A 14,777-nucleotide genomic window follows, 5' to 3' on the forward strand; every position below is an offset into this window, starting at 1 on the left:
AGTAGCTATCATCCTATACCTCTCCTCTCCTTCAAGACTGTACCCTTTGAGAAAGCTATCTGACTAGTTTCCTTTGCTTCTTCAAACAAAAGACCTGGATGACCACTATGCTTCTTCCATGTTGTATTTGAAAGGTTCATTTTTTGAACCTAAATGTAAACTTGACATTTATCCTATTTAATTTCTCCTATCATGTTCAGCCCAGAGCTCTAGCCTTGGATTCAGATTTTATCACTCAATATGTTAGCTCTCCCTCCCAGCTTTATATCACCTATAAATGTGTTAAGATGCTTTTAGTCAAGTCAATTATAACCATATTAAACAGTGCAGCATCAAAGGAGAAATCCTTGTGGCAACTGCACTTGGGATTTATGTAGACTTCTATCCAGTCTCCTCACAGTTGTAAATTGTTTGGCACAGTGAATAGAGCACTGGACCTGGAGTCAGGAAGATCTGAGTTCAAATGCAGCTTCAGACACTTTCTAGCTGTGTGAGCCTGGCCAGGTCATTTAATCTCCATCTGCCTCAGTTTTCTGAATTGTAAGATAGGGATAATAACAGTTTACACTTTACAGGGTTGTTGTGAGGATTAAAGAAGATATTTGTGCAGCACTTAGCACAGTAGTTAGCACATAGTAGGCACTATATAAATGCTTATTCTCTTCTTCTCCCTTCCCTTATAATCAATTTAGAAAAGACAGATATAAAGAATGCTTTGAATAGGGATGAATTCATAAACATCTTAATATAATAAAGCAAAATGAACTGTTAATTGTTTAACTTTAGAGGCATCTTTGTTGTCTTTCATAAAGCAGTGTCTCAGTTACAACAGATGTTTCTAACTTACCTGGTAGGCTCATCAAAGAACATGACAGGTGGATTGTTCACTAATTCCAAAGCAATGGCAAGACGCTTTCTCTGGCCCCCAGAAAGACTTCCTGTTCTTATGTTAGCACAGGACAACAGACCCAGAGCTGTCAGGATCTCCTTCACCTAGGAGATTAGTTCAGTAACATGAGGGCTAAGTTACCACGTTCAAACTATGCTATTTATTTTAGTCAAAACATGGGAAACATGATTAAATTACCCCAAGTTATTTTATACACAAGGGCCACATAGCCATCTATATTGCAAAACCTTCAGGTTAACTTTCTTTTAGTCTATGTAATTCTCTTATAATACAGGTAACGTATGTGAAGCTCCTAAAAACAACTGCAGAATCTGCACAGTCTTCACACCAACTCTGATGAACGTTTGTGAATTGTACACCCTTCTTGATTCAGATCAATGCCTATAATTTGATCACTCATGCAAAGAACTACTCTTATTCATTGACAAAAATAAAACATGAGCCAATTCTGTTTAAAAACACCACTGCCTGCTTCCTTAATAAGCATACATTTCAGCACCATAAACCTAAGATGCCCATCCTACCTTCCTGCTGTCATCTCTGGGCCCCCTGTTCTGTTGTTAAAAAACCGTCCTTCATATTAGAACTGTGTCCTTCCCCTGGAAATTACTTTGTATATACCTATAGACAAATAAATTGTTTCCCTCCAACAGGATGTAAGCTCCTTAATAACAGAACTGTCGTGTTGCCAACACTTAGCTGTGTTCTTGGCATACAGTAATACATACTAGCTGAACTGAATTGAAATGGAATTTACCAAAAGACCTGTCGCCTCTCATTTTCATCTGCAACAGGATCACATCTAGGTTAAGTTGCAATAGGAAATCTTAACAAGGCACAAGAGTGTATAATAGTTTGTCATTGCCCCTATTAATGTAGGCTCTTGCCAGTTAAGCATTGCAGGTATTACCATCAGAGTTCAATTACTTTATTTTAATTAGGAGATGGGGTTAATCAAAAAGAAAGAACTCACAAGAAAGAATACTACTATTTTGGGTTTCTTAATTGTTAACAGTTGACACAAAATGTTGTTTCAGTAATGGAATGCAGAAAATATTTCTAAGCTATATCTCACTAATATAGGACAAAATAGGAAAAGAAATGCAAACAAGCCAGATTCTCATTTTTTTTTTTTTTTTGGCAAAGCAATCAGGTCACACAGATAGTGAGTATTATGTGTCTGAGGTCGGATTTGAATTCAGGTCCTCCTGATTCCAAGGCTGGTGCTGTATTCATTGAACCACCTAGCTGCCCCAAATGCTATAAATGCTATTAGATGTTAACACCAGACTTATTTTTTTTTTTGAGCAAGGCAATTGGGTAGATTGTCATTCTTATCATTGAGACTTTTTCCTGTGAAGATGTTAACAAAAATCTTTTCTTTTATACTTTTTCTTTCCAGAATTTATTACTTTTAGATGAAGTAAATAATTAAACTCTCTTCATTAGGTTCATTTGAGAAAGAATTTATCATACAACTATATATTATAGCAATTTGAGTTTGTATCTAATTAGTTTATTACATTATCTTCATGAGGGATGGGATGACTCCTTACCTAAAATTTCTGCTTCCCTGAGAGATGAATGTATATGGTATATCTGAGACAACAAATACAGCTTAAGAATAGTATTTACAGAAACAATGAAATTATTTAATATCAAATGTAAAACATTTATTAATAGAAAGCCCTAATTAATAGTATAGGATAGGGAAAGGGAGTGGACTTGTAATTTCACTGGCATACGAAACTCTCAGATGAGAAAACTTCCTCTACCAATATAGATCAGTGCTTTCTCTGCAACTTTTAATCTTAGAGAGATGTCTAGAACCCTAAAAATTTAAATAACTTGTCTAGGATCACAATGCCAGTATATGTCAGAGGCAAGACTTGAACTCAGATCTTTATGGTTTCAATATCAACTTGCTATCCATACTACCTTCTCAAATAATTAAAGAGATATTGATTTCATTCTACATTCACTCAAGAAACATTTATGAAGTACCTACTCTGTGATACACACTGCTAGGTACTGAGGATACAAAGACAAAAACAAAGAGTCCTTGTGCATTATATCGAAGAGTGGAGGGAAAAGTACACAAAAAAGGAAATGTAACATGTATACAAAGTAATTAGGGGTAGAGAAAATTGGTTGCTATAGAGCAGGTCCTGCACAGCAAGAGGGGAATGCCTTAACAGGGCCAGCTATAACCACATTCAAAAAGATAAGGCCAGTTAAGAGTAGTTCATTTCATCTTCTTCAATCAAACAAACTTCCGAACCCTCAGAGATAACTAACTACAATTTCAATTTCTGAGAGAGGGAGAATTATTCACAAATACCTACCTCTTCTCTTGACCCCTTCCCTTCCATTTTTTATCTTGCCATACAACTTTTCTCAAGGAGAGAAAATCCACAGGTATAAAGGACCAGTCTAGTGGAGAGATGCTATTGAATTATGTTGATCTTTGGGATCATTGTAAACTGGAGTCAGATTCTACCTACATTCTATTTCTATAGTTCATTTTTACTCCTTAAATGGACTGTCATTTAGCATTCCATCTCCTAATCAAGTTAGTATACCATTTTCAAGATGAGTGGTTGACCCAGAGTTAGAGGTAATTTTAGAATCATCTGGTCTAAAAACCTTCATTTTACAAATCAGAAAACAGAGAGGTAATTTGCATATTTTCCACATTCATTGGGTCTTGATTTTTTTGTTTGTTTGTTTCATTAAAACTTAGGCTGGCCCCAGATTTACAGGCACTGCATAGGAAACATTTTCTGCAGAAAGAAGGCTAGATTTGTTTCTTTCAAGAATCACAAGAATTATTCTTATTCCAACACTGAAAACTTTTTAAAACCTTTGTATCATTCTTCATAATAACACCCAGCTTAGTTGGAAGATTAAAGAATCCCAGGATATTCTAAAATAATTTACTTCCATTCATCCCATTAGGGTCATTTTTCTGTCCGTTAATATGAATTAAAAGACATTAAAGGAATATTTTAGGTGAAGATTAAAAATGCTTCAAAGGAATCTATTAACCTTTGTTTTTTAGAAATGTTTCAAATGTCTCTTTTTTTTACTGAATGTCCATTTTTTTTCCCATTAATGTTTATGTTCCAAAGTGCAGAATAGGTCACTTTGTATTACATCTTCAGCTCCTTTGCTCTTTGAAACACATTATTCCATTTTCTCTTGTGGTTTCTAATAAGTGCAGAATAATCTTTTGTTATTCAAATTTCCTTCCTTTATTTTTAAAAGTCTTGTTGTTTGTAAGTGGAGTTGTTAAATGTAACCATTTTGTGTCTATTTTTTTTATTTTGGAGGTAATAGATTTTTTTAATTGGAATTTTGCTTTCTGCCCAGAAGTTCTGGGCAGTTTTCTTGTATCATTTCTTGCATATGTTGATTTGTTGTTTCTTTCTGGGAGACCTAAAATCCTTAAGTTACCTCTACACATCCTGTCTTCCAGATAATATAATATAATAAAATGCAATGCAATACAATACACATTTATTAAGCACCTATTATGAGACAGGCACTGTGCTAAACACTGGGGATACAAATAATACAAAGAAAAACAGTTCCTACCATCAAGAAACTTACAATCTAATAGCTGAAGACAACACATAAAAGAAAGCTGGAAAATAGTGAGGGAGGAAGAGGACCACTTTGGATACTCAGCATAGAGTTGAAGTCAAGCAGAGCTACAGACTGAAAATGGAGAGTAGCTCAACATGGAGATCATGCTTCCCTTTAATGTTTTTGCTTTTTGTTTCTCTTCTTTCAGATTGTCCTTCACTTCAGCATATTTACAATCCCGATGAACTATCTTGCTTCTTTGGTGAAATTTGCCATGATAGATTCAAGTTCTTTTTTTTTCTTCCTATTTTGCCAATTATTTCTGCTGTGAAGACAATAAATTCTAGTTTTTAAATTCTTATTTCTCTTTTAAATCATTCAGGAATATCTTCTATGGTTCCATGGTCTCTTCAGAATCCACAGGGTTCTATGCCTCACAAGGCATTGATTCCTTTTTGTTTGTTTTGCAATACTTATTCATAGATGCCTGAAAATTTCCTTCTTCTATATGCCATCTTTGCTTGTGTTATTAGTATCTTCTGCATTGACTTATCTGATTTTTCTCAAGGTCCTTAATTGAGTTTTGTTTCCCCTGAGATCTTTGGTAATTACAGTCTTTTTTTAAAATTTTCCCATATTCCTCACTTTTTGACTCCTTCCCCTTTGGCAGTTTCCCCGGGATCTCAAAGTTGTCTCAAGCTCCTCCCATAATGGGCAATTCACAGTTCACCACTTTATGTCTCTGCCCCCCACTGACTTCTGGGGGGACAGAACTGGCCCATGGTAGATGCTGAGCTCTGCTCCTCAGGCTTAATAAAGTGCTACACAACTTCATACAGGTGTATTGCCCTCGTTCTCTGGCAGAGCTCAATTGAAGCACAAAATATTATGACTCCTCACCACTATCCTGCTCCTTGATTCTGAGCTTTGTCATTTGCAATTCCAGAAGATTCATGATAGAAAATGCTATCCACATCCAGAGAAAGAATTATGGAGTCTGAATGCAGATTGAAGCATACTATTTTCACTGGTTTTTGTGTGTGTGCATGCACGTGTACATGTGCATGTGTATGTATATGTGTTTCTTTTTCCCTTTTGTAGTGTTTCTTCTTTCACAAGATGATTAATGTGGAAATATTTTTACATGATTACGTATGTTTAACCTAGATCAGATTGCTTGCTATCTTGGAGAGGAGGGCTGGAAGGGGGGGAGGGAAGGAGAAAAAATTTGAAACTCAAAATCTTATAAAATATGAATGTTGAAAACTATCTTTACATGTAATTGGAAAAAAAATAAAATGCTCTTTACAAAAAAAAATTTCTTTTGTCATTTTGGTCTGGGAGGTACTGGGGGGAGGAGAGGGCATAGAATTTAGTTCTGTTGAAAGTTATGGATTGGCTTGCATAGCCCTGCTGCCACAACATGATAGGGGGTGTCTGCCTCAGTTTCTTCAATGGTAAAATGGGGAAAACAATAGCATCTACCTCACAGGGTTGATGTGAGGATCAAATAAAAAATAAATCTGTAAAGTGCTTAGCACCGTGCCCAAGGCATAGCAGATGCTTCCATTCCTCATTCCTCCCCTTCTCGGGTGTGGCAAAAGACATAGAGAAGGAGAGCATTAATAGGGAACTATCACAGAAGCAGAAAACAATGTGCTTGCATGTGATCTGAGAGGAGAGTTCAAAGACACTTCCTGAACCTCAAACTCCTCTGTAAAAAGAGGGAGAAAGATTGAATTCCCTCAGCAGCATGATCCTAGAATCTAGCCTTCTAGCTTGAGAAGTTAATTTCCTCTACAGTACCATCTGTAGGAGCTGCCCAAGTTCAAGAGTTCTGCTGTTTCAGAATTCTGGCCCAGACCTTCTAGAGAGATAGGAATATATCCTAGTGCAGCATGCTTTCTGGGGAAAGAAGAGGACAGTCCTCAAAGTTCTTGAAAATCATCCTATTTGGAAAGTTAAGTCAGTGAGTTTTTTGCATAGTGCAAGACCAATGAGAAAGAGTTTGCTTGTTGAGTAGGTGCTACCATGTTTACCTTTGGGGGCCAACTGATTCTAAAACATCAGATGGAACAAGCCTTGGGGAGGTTTTTGGGACTCACCAGAATCACAGAGGATTGCCCTGACATCAGTCCCAAGTTCAGTTTCCTTCTGGAAGGAGTTAATGGGCTTTTGTTTCTATATTTGTTCACTTACTTCTGTGACTTCATCACATCTTACGTATTTTCTGTGAAATGAAAGAAAAGCTATCCCATACCCAATATCCACATTCTACCCTGTATGCTTCTACAAAGCCTGAAGAATTTGTTACCCATAGTTAAGCACAAACTATAAAAATTATTGGTTGCTAGGTAGCATAATATTGATTAAATACAGTCATCAGAGTACCTGTAGGAAAGAAAAAAAAGTGAAAGCTCCCCTCAAAGTTAGGAGAAAAGTAATTGAACTAGAACATTATCCCCTGTCCTCCTGATGGGATATGGGCCCAAGTCAAGACCTTTGCCCCTTGTCCCAAAAAGAATTTGGCTCCCATTTGTCTACAAGCCCCAGAAAACCCTTAAACTTATCTTATTCTTGCTCTCAAACAGTTCCTTATCAACTCCCTTTATCTCCCTTTGAAAGCCCTAGCCCTACCTTTTGACCTAATTCAGATGCCTTTCAAACTTCTTCCTTCCTTCCCTTCATTATCTATTCCCATTGTCTATTCAATCTCTAAGACCTTCCAATCAGAATTCTCACCTAGACCCTTTTCCTAGCCCCCTCCTCTGGCCACCCAAAGTTACTTTAGTGTATATAAGATCCACCCTGGCCCCCATTTAAATGCTGAGACTCTCTCATGCCCAAAAGGGTGAGACTTTCTCATGCCTGTTCGCCCCCATGGCCATTACTAATGTTCAGATTCCTTAAGAGTCTTGGCCTGTATGGTTTATCTTTAATAAACTTTTTCTCTGGCTGAAAGAAGATTTGGGTTGAATTCATTCAGTCAGGGCCCGTATTGCGATCTTGGGGTCCCAGCACCCCTAAACTTCTAGACCTCCTCACTCCCCTCCCTGCCAATTCCAGCCATTCATATGAAACAAGTCTTTGGCAAGAGAAGAGACGAGTAGATCTCATTTCTGAAACTAAAATTTAGTTTCTGATAGTTCCAAAAAACTACTGGGTACCATGTAAGGTTCCAGTTTTGTTTAGGAAGCAACATGACAAGAAGGAAGATAATAGGGCATTTGAGAAAGAGTATTTTCTGGCCTTGGTTGTTAATCTTTTTTAAAATACCTGTTAATATGGATGTGCATTTAGCTTGAAAGCTAAAATTCATAACAGACATGCTACTTGCACTGAGTTTGATATCTATTGACCATTTGAACTGAGAAATAGATTTCATTTCCTGTTACCTCCTTGTTGCTTTTGTGTTACAGATATTGTGTTATAAGAAGTCATAATGATGATTGCCCCTCACCCCAAAAAGAATTTGGGTCCCATTTGTCTACAGCCCCAGAAAACTCTTAAACTTTTTTTGAGCTCACTTGGTCAAAGAAGCCTCAAGGGGTTGCCTGAAGTGATAATCCACTCAACAGGCCTTTCCTTATCTCTTATTCTTATTCCTATCAACTGGCCTTATCGCCTAGGCCCAATCTCCCTTTGATACCCTTCTTTGATTTTATCCAGACCCTATTCAACCTCTTTCTTCCCTATCTTCCAGTTCTTTGTTACCTTAATAAAGCCTAGCCCTCCATTGTCTATTCCCTGATGACCCCATTCAACCTCCCAGATACTTCCATGGGGATTCTCCCTAGACTCCTCCCCAGTCACCCCAGCTTCAGGAACCTCCTTCCAGCCCCTCCTCTGGTCAACCCAAATTACGTGGCTGTATATAAGATTCATCCTGGCCCCCATTTATGGGCTGAGATTTCCTCATGCCCCCTCATCCTTACAAGTGTCATTAATGTTCAGATTCTTCAAGAGTCTGGCCTGTATGGTTCATCTACGATAAACCTTGTCTTTGGCTGAAAGAAGACTTGGGTCGAATTCATTAGGGCAGGACCCCCATGTTATGATTTTGGGGTCTCAGCACCCCTGGCATCTACACCTCAACAACAATACTCTCTAACATTGTTCTGTCTTCTTTGGGCCCAGATAACTATTGAGTACTAGGCAACAGCAAGGCATTAGCTATACTAACAAAAGGGCTAATTTGGTTTAAAATGTTAATAATACTCATTTCTAGGGCAGCTAGGTGGTGCAGTAGATAGAGCACCAGCCCTGAAGTCAGGAGGACCTGAGTACAAATCCAGCCTCAGACCAAACGTTTGGCACTAGCTGTGTGACCCTGGGCAAGTCACTTAACCCCAATTGCCTAAAAATAAAAATTAAGAAAAAATAATAATACTCATTTCTAAGACTTATACATACCATCTCCTTTCTGCCTTCATCCTTCTCTTGAAGTTTTAGATGAGCAGAAACCTGAAATAGGACAAAAGCAACTCTGAGAAGATTATCTAAAAGGAGCTGGTAGTTGGAAGAACTGATGGGGTATGGGCCCTGGGAACACAGCCCCCACCCTGAGCTTTCCTTGGGTTTCCTATGCGGCCAGCTCTCTGGCCTTCACCTCCATCTGAGGCCATAATCCTTTCAACTGGCCTTTCATTATGGCCTATGTCCAATCTCCCAATTCTCTGTTACCTCTAACGTAGCCCAGCTCTTCTGTCACTTCCCGATGGCTCCCAGTCACTCCCCACTCCTAATTCATCTAGATTCCTTCTCACAGTCACCCCAGATTACTTGGTTACTCCTAGATCACATGCAGATCTTCCCATAGTCTTTTTGTATATGTGATCATCTTGTTCCCATTAAATAGCTCAGATTCTTAAAATCTGGCCAATGGCATAGACTCACTAGGAATCTTGCTCACCTCAATTGGTGATCAAATAAACCTTGTCTTTGGTTAAAAGAAGGCTTGAGTCAAATTCATTTGAGGCAGCACCTGCATTGCTTGCCCTTGAATTTCAGGGTCCTAGCACCCTGAAACCTCAACACAGCCAAACTCTAAATAACGAAACCAAAGCAAACAAAAGGTGCCATGAAAGGCTCACACACAATTTAAAGGACAACAACTTGTGGCACTAGTCAGATCTACTCACCTGCTTTTGTTATAACTGGATGATTGGAAAGGAAAGAAGAAAACTTCAGGGAGTTAGCTTGTTTCATCTAGATACTTATCTAATGTGCCAATTTCCTTAATAGAGTATTAAGTTCATCATAGAACAGGAATAAATATCTTAGGTTTCCAGGTATTTTATTTAAATTATCTTAATTTTTCAGTGAGGTAAATGGGAAATAGAAAATTTAAATATAAATGTTTGTAAACCCAAGGATGTATCAGCATATGGGAAACCTGAGTTCTGGTCCCAGCACTACCACTATTGTGTGTGGCCTTGGCAAGTTACTTAACTTTTTCTCAATCCTCATTCTCTTGACCTCTCTGCAGCTTTGGACTCTCCTCCTTGAAACTCTCTTCTCTGCAGGTTTTGAGATACCATTCTCTCCTGGTTTTCCTCCTTCCTGTCTGACCACTCCTTCTTAGTCTGCTTTTGCTGGATCCTCCTCCAGATCATGCCCTCTAACTGTAAGGGTTCCCTCAGGCTTCTGCCCTCCGGGAACTCTTCTTTTCTCCCTACTTAACTTGGTGATCTTAGTGTTGGGCTCTCATGAGTTTAATTACCATGTCTATGCTGATGATTCTCAAATCTACTTATCCTACCCTAATTTCTCTGCTGACCTCCAATCTCTCAACTCCAACTGCCTTTTAGACATCTCCAGTTAGGTGTCCAATAGATAGCTTAAATTTAACATGTCCAAAACTGAACTCATCTTTTCCCCAAACCTTTCCCTTTCCCAACTTCCCTGTTACTGTATAGGGCAACACCATCTGTCTAGGTCCTCAGGCTAACAACCCGGAAGTTATCCTTGACTCCTACTATCTCCTATATCCAATCTTTTACCAAGGCCTGTGCATCTTACCTTTGTAACAGCTCTCCAATAGGACCCCTTCTCTCCTCTGACATGGCTACCACTCTGGTACAGTCCTTCATCACCTCATGCCTGGACCACTGAAATAGCCTGCTGATAGGTCTGGCTGCTTCAAGTCTCTCTCTCCACTCCAATACATTCAGCTGCCAAAGTGATTTTCTTATTTATTTATTTTTAGGCAATTGGGGTTAAGTGACTTGCCCAGGGTCACACAGCTAGTAAGTGTCAAGTGTTTGGTCTGAGGCTGGATTTTAACTCAGGTCCTCCTGACTTCAGGGCCAGTGCTCTATCCACTGCACCACCTAGCTGCCCCTCAAAGTGATCTTCTTAAAACCCAGCTCTGACCATGTCACTCCCCTTCTCAGTAAACTCCAGTGGCTCTCTATGGCCTCCAGGATCAAACACAAAATCCTGCTTGGTGTTTAAAGTCCTTCATGACCTCTTACTGCCCACCTTTCTAGTCTTCTTACACCTTACTCCTTGTCGCATATACTTTGATCCAGTGACACTGGTCTCCTTGCCTTTCTCTGAAGAAGACCCTCCACTTCTCAGCTCTGGGTATTTTTACTGACTATCCCCCATGTCTGGAATGCTCTTTCTCTTCATCTCTACCTCCAGGCTTCCCTGGATTCCTTCAAGTCCCAACTAAAATCCCATCTTCTATTGGATGTCTTTCCCAACTTCTCTTAATTCTACTGCCTTCCCTCTTCTAATCATTTCCTATTTATCCTATATATAGCTTATTTGTTGTCTCTCCAGTTAGGCTGTGAGCTTCTTAAGGGCAAGGACTGTCTTTTGCCTCTTTTTGTATCCTTCGTGCTTAGCACAATACCTGATACATAGTAGATACTTAATAAATGCCTACTGACTGACTAACATCTTTGAGTTAACCTCAGTTTCCTCATTTGCTAAGATTAAATGAGATGTGGGTAAAAGTCTTTGGAGAATAAAACATGTCAAAGGTAAGGTAATGTCAAAGTTAAGATTATTTTATACATCACAATTTCAAATGACTATAAAAGATTCTAACCAGTGCAAATAAAGTTACAACAAAAAGTCATTAAGGACACTGGGAATCAAACTGAAAGCTTTTTGACTCCTAGAGACTTCAACATATATTTGATTCAATCAAGAACTGCAGCTCCAAGCTCTGAAAGACTTAAAAAAAACCTATATTTTAAGTCACATAAGCCAATCTATGATATTATAATGAGTATATATATATATGTATATGTATATATATGTATATACATACACACACACACACACACACACACATATATATATATATATATATATATATATATATATATAATATGAACATACTAGGTACCTGGGTCATACGTACCACGGAAAAAGGAATCACTTTACTGTTCCCCCCTAATTATTAGTGCTTTTCTCCCCCTCTTCCTCAAATAGTCATCTATACTTCTTTGTTCAAATGGTATATCTTCCTAACTCCTTAAGAGCAGAGATTATGTTTTCATTTATTCTTTGTATCTCCTATGCTTGGCAGCAAAGTCTTGCACAAAGTACATAAATATTTAATGGAATGGATTGTTAAATTCACAATGGCTACTATTCCTTTTCGATATTTCACCTGAGGGCTATACACCCAAGTTCCCATTGACCTACTTTTAAAGAATCTTCTGACAGTGCAGACTATTAGCTGTAGTGATTTAGAATACAAACTTCACATTTATAATTGAGAAAAGTCCTTGAAGAATAGCTCTATATGGTATAGGGAAGAACACATATCAGAAAAACTTAGAATAAATTCCTTTACTTTAATTAACTAGGATCCTTTAGTATCTCCTAGTCTGTATTGTACGCATGTCTATATATACTATCTAAATCAGAATTTGAACTACAGGCGTGGGGGAGAGAAAATGCCTGGAGCTGAGAGATGGAGCATCCTGTTTTGTGGAATAGTCAAGAGGCCAGTGTCATTATACTGAAGAGTATGTGCTGAAGTTAAGATATAAGGAGAGTAGAAATCTAAGAGAGGGCCAGGTTATAAAGGGCTTTGAATGCCAAGTAGGGAATTTTTTATTTGATCCTGGAGGCAACAGGGAGCCACTGGGGTTTCTGAGTAGGGGGATGACATGATCAGAACTATGCTTTAGGAAAACCACTTTGGTGGCAAAATAAGGATAGATTGGAATGAGGAGAGATTTGAGGCAGGTAGACTTACCAGCAGGCTAATACAATAGTCCAGGTATGAGGTGATGAGGGCTTACATTAGAGTGGTGGCAGCATCCAAGGAGAGAAGGGAAAATATTTGGGAGATGGTGAAGAAATGGCAAAGGTGAAGTCAACAGACCTTGGCAACAGATTGGACATGGAGAGGGGTGAAAAATAGTGAGGAGACCAGTGTTACTCCTAGTTTGTGAGCCTGAGGGATTGAAAGAATTGCATTGCCTTCTATAATAATAGGGAAGGTAGGAGCAGAGGAGGGTTTAGGGATAAGATAACGAGTTCCAGCCATGTACACATGTATACTTAGGTTGTAACCTAAGTATTAGTGTACTTTAGAAGTACTTGTCCACTAAGAGGCAGTGATTATTCCGAAAATATAGACAATATACATGAAATCTCTGTCATTTAAGAGATTATAAGGAATTTAAAAAAAAATTCCTAAGTCTTGGATCCTTCCATAGAAGACTCAAATAAATGTAAATAAGAATTGCCAAGTTAAAAAAGGAATAAATGACTAGAGAGCCAGATTTTTTCAAAGTTGCATGAAAAAAAAAAGTTGGTAGGAAGTTAGCATAAACAGATGAAGAAAATGGGTAGGGAGGTTTGGGGAGGAAGAAAGGAATATTAGTCTTCTGAAGACTGAAAGGGATATCCTATGGACCTATTCCTCTACCATAAGAAAATCCTGGTATAGTAACAGAAATTACAATGCTAGAATACTATACCAAAAGTTAAGAATAGCAAAGGAATGATCTTAAAATGAAAGGAAAGCTATTTGTTATTGAATGTTGCAGTGGTTACCCAGTGAATAATACAAACTCATGTTATAAGACATAGTAAATATTCTAGTGCTGTAGTCCTATCATCTCAGTAAATACTATAATTTATATTATATGAATACTTTGATCTTCCTCTTCTCCATATATCATAGAAATTTTTTAAATAGTCACAGTCAAGATTTCATCTACAAAATCCCTAAAATATCCCAAAAGACAGGAGCCAGAATAGAAAGAGCATTGGATCAGGAATCAGGAGATCTGGGTTCAAGTTCCATCTCTCTCACTAGCTATGTAACTGTTTCCTTATTCATAAAAGGACTATACAACTAGATTATATTATATATATATTATTATATATAACATATTTAATAATACATTATATTTCTTGCTATACAAGCATGTATTATTGTATTCTTGATAAATATTTTCTGATGATGACAATTTAAAAAAACAACAGTGAGAACATTAGGAGAAGAATCCCAGAGCTGAGAAATCTTACCATCATGGCCTCTTGCACGGTAATATGAGGAAGCAGCATGTCATCTTGCATAATATAACATGATACCTTACGGAAACAGCGGAGGTCTCGAGGCAGTCCATTGATGAGAACTGACCCTTTCATCCCTGTCTCTCTAAAATGCCAACAAGGAAAGAAACCAGTCAGCCAAAACGTAAAATGATAAATACTCTTCCATTTTTCCTTCTGTCACCTAATACTAGAGAAAGAAGGTAAGGTGAAAAGACCTTTCTAGATTTTTTTTTTTTGCTAGCTACACCATACAGAGGAAACTAAATAGCTTTAAATGATAACTAACACAACTTAGCAACCTTCCATATTAGAAAATGAATAGCAAAGGAAAGTGAAGTCAAGCATATGACTCACTATAAGATATAGTCAGTCACAATGAACTCTTCTTTTCCCACTAAATAAATCCATTTGACAGATGTGTATGTGCATGCCTTTAAATGGACCCCATGAGGATGAAATAGATACCCTCCAATTTTTACAGTACTTTCTGAGAATGATTGAAATGCATGATTCTGTGTTCATGCCAAAAGTTAGACCCAAAAATTTCTCAAGAGCAGCAAGTCTGAGCCAATATGTGAAGATATGATGAATATTACTGAACTTAACTTGGGTCCAACTCTGAAAGCAAAAAGTGGTAGGAGCTTCACAGGTGCTTTGACAGCTTTAAAAAAAAATCCAATGAAGTAGCGGCTTCTATGTTTCAAACTAAGGCAACTAGGAAATCACTATTCGGTATCATCTC

The 14,777-nt window shown here is 37.9% G+C and overlaps 1 protein-coding gene across 2 annotated transcripts in view; it reads right to left on the reverse strand.

Moving 5' to 3' along the window:
- The window catches only part of ABCG1 (ATP binding cassette subfamily G member 1), a 106,219-nt gene that overhangs the window by 42,323 nt on the left and 49,119 nt on the right, over positions 1–14,777 (reverse strand). For both annotated transcript variants that reach the window (XR_003567454.1, XM_027843587.1), the window contains exons 4-6: positions 14,006–14,138; positions 8,912–8,962; positions 848–993 (exon numbers count right to left, since the gene is read on the reverse strand). Coding sequence is in view for 1 of the 2 variants with exons in the window: in XM_027843587.1 (XP_027699388.1) it covers positions 848–993; positions 8,912–8,962; positions 14,006–14,138 (330 nt within the window). In the remaining variant the exon portion in view is untranslated. The remainder of the gene's footprint in view (positions 1–847; positions 994–8,911; positions 8,963–14,005; positions 14,139–14,777) is intronic.

Source organism: Vombatus ursinus, unplaced genomic scaffold (assembly GCF_900497805.2).
Source record: "Vombatus ursinus unplaced genomic scaffold, bare-nosed wombat genome assembly UNPS02014924.1, whole genome shotgun sequence".
In the NCBI taxonomy this organism is placed as follows: Eukaryota; Metazoa; Chordata; class Mammalia; order Diprotodontia; family Vombatidae; genus Vombatus; species Vombatus ursinus.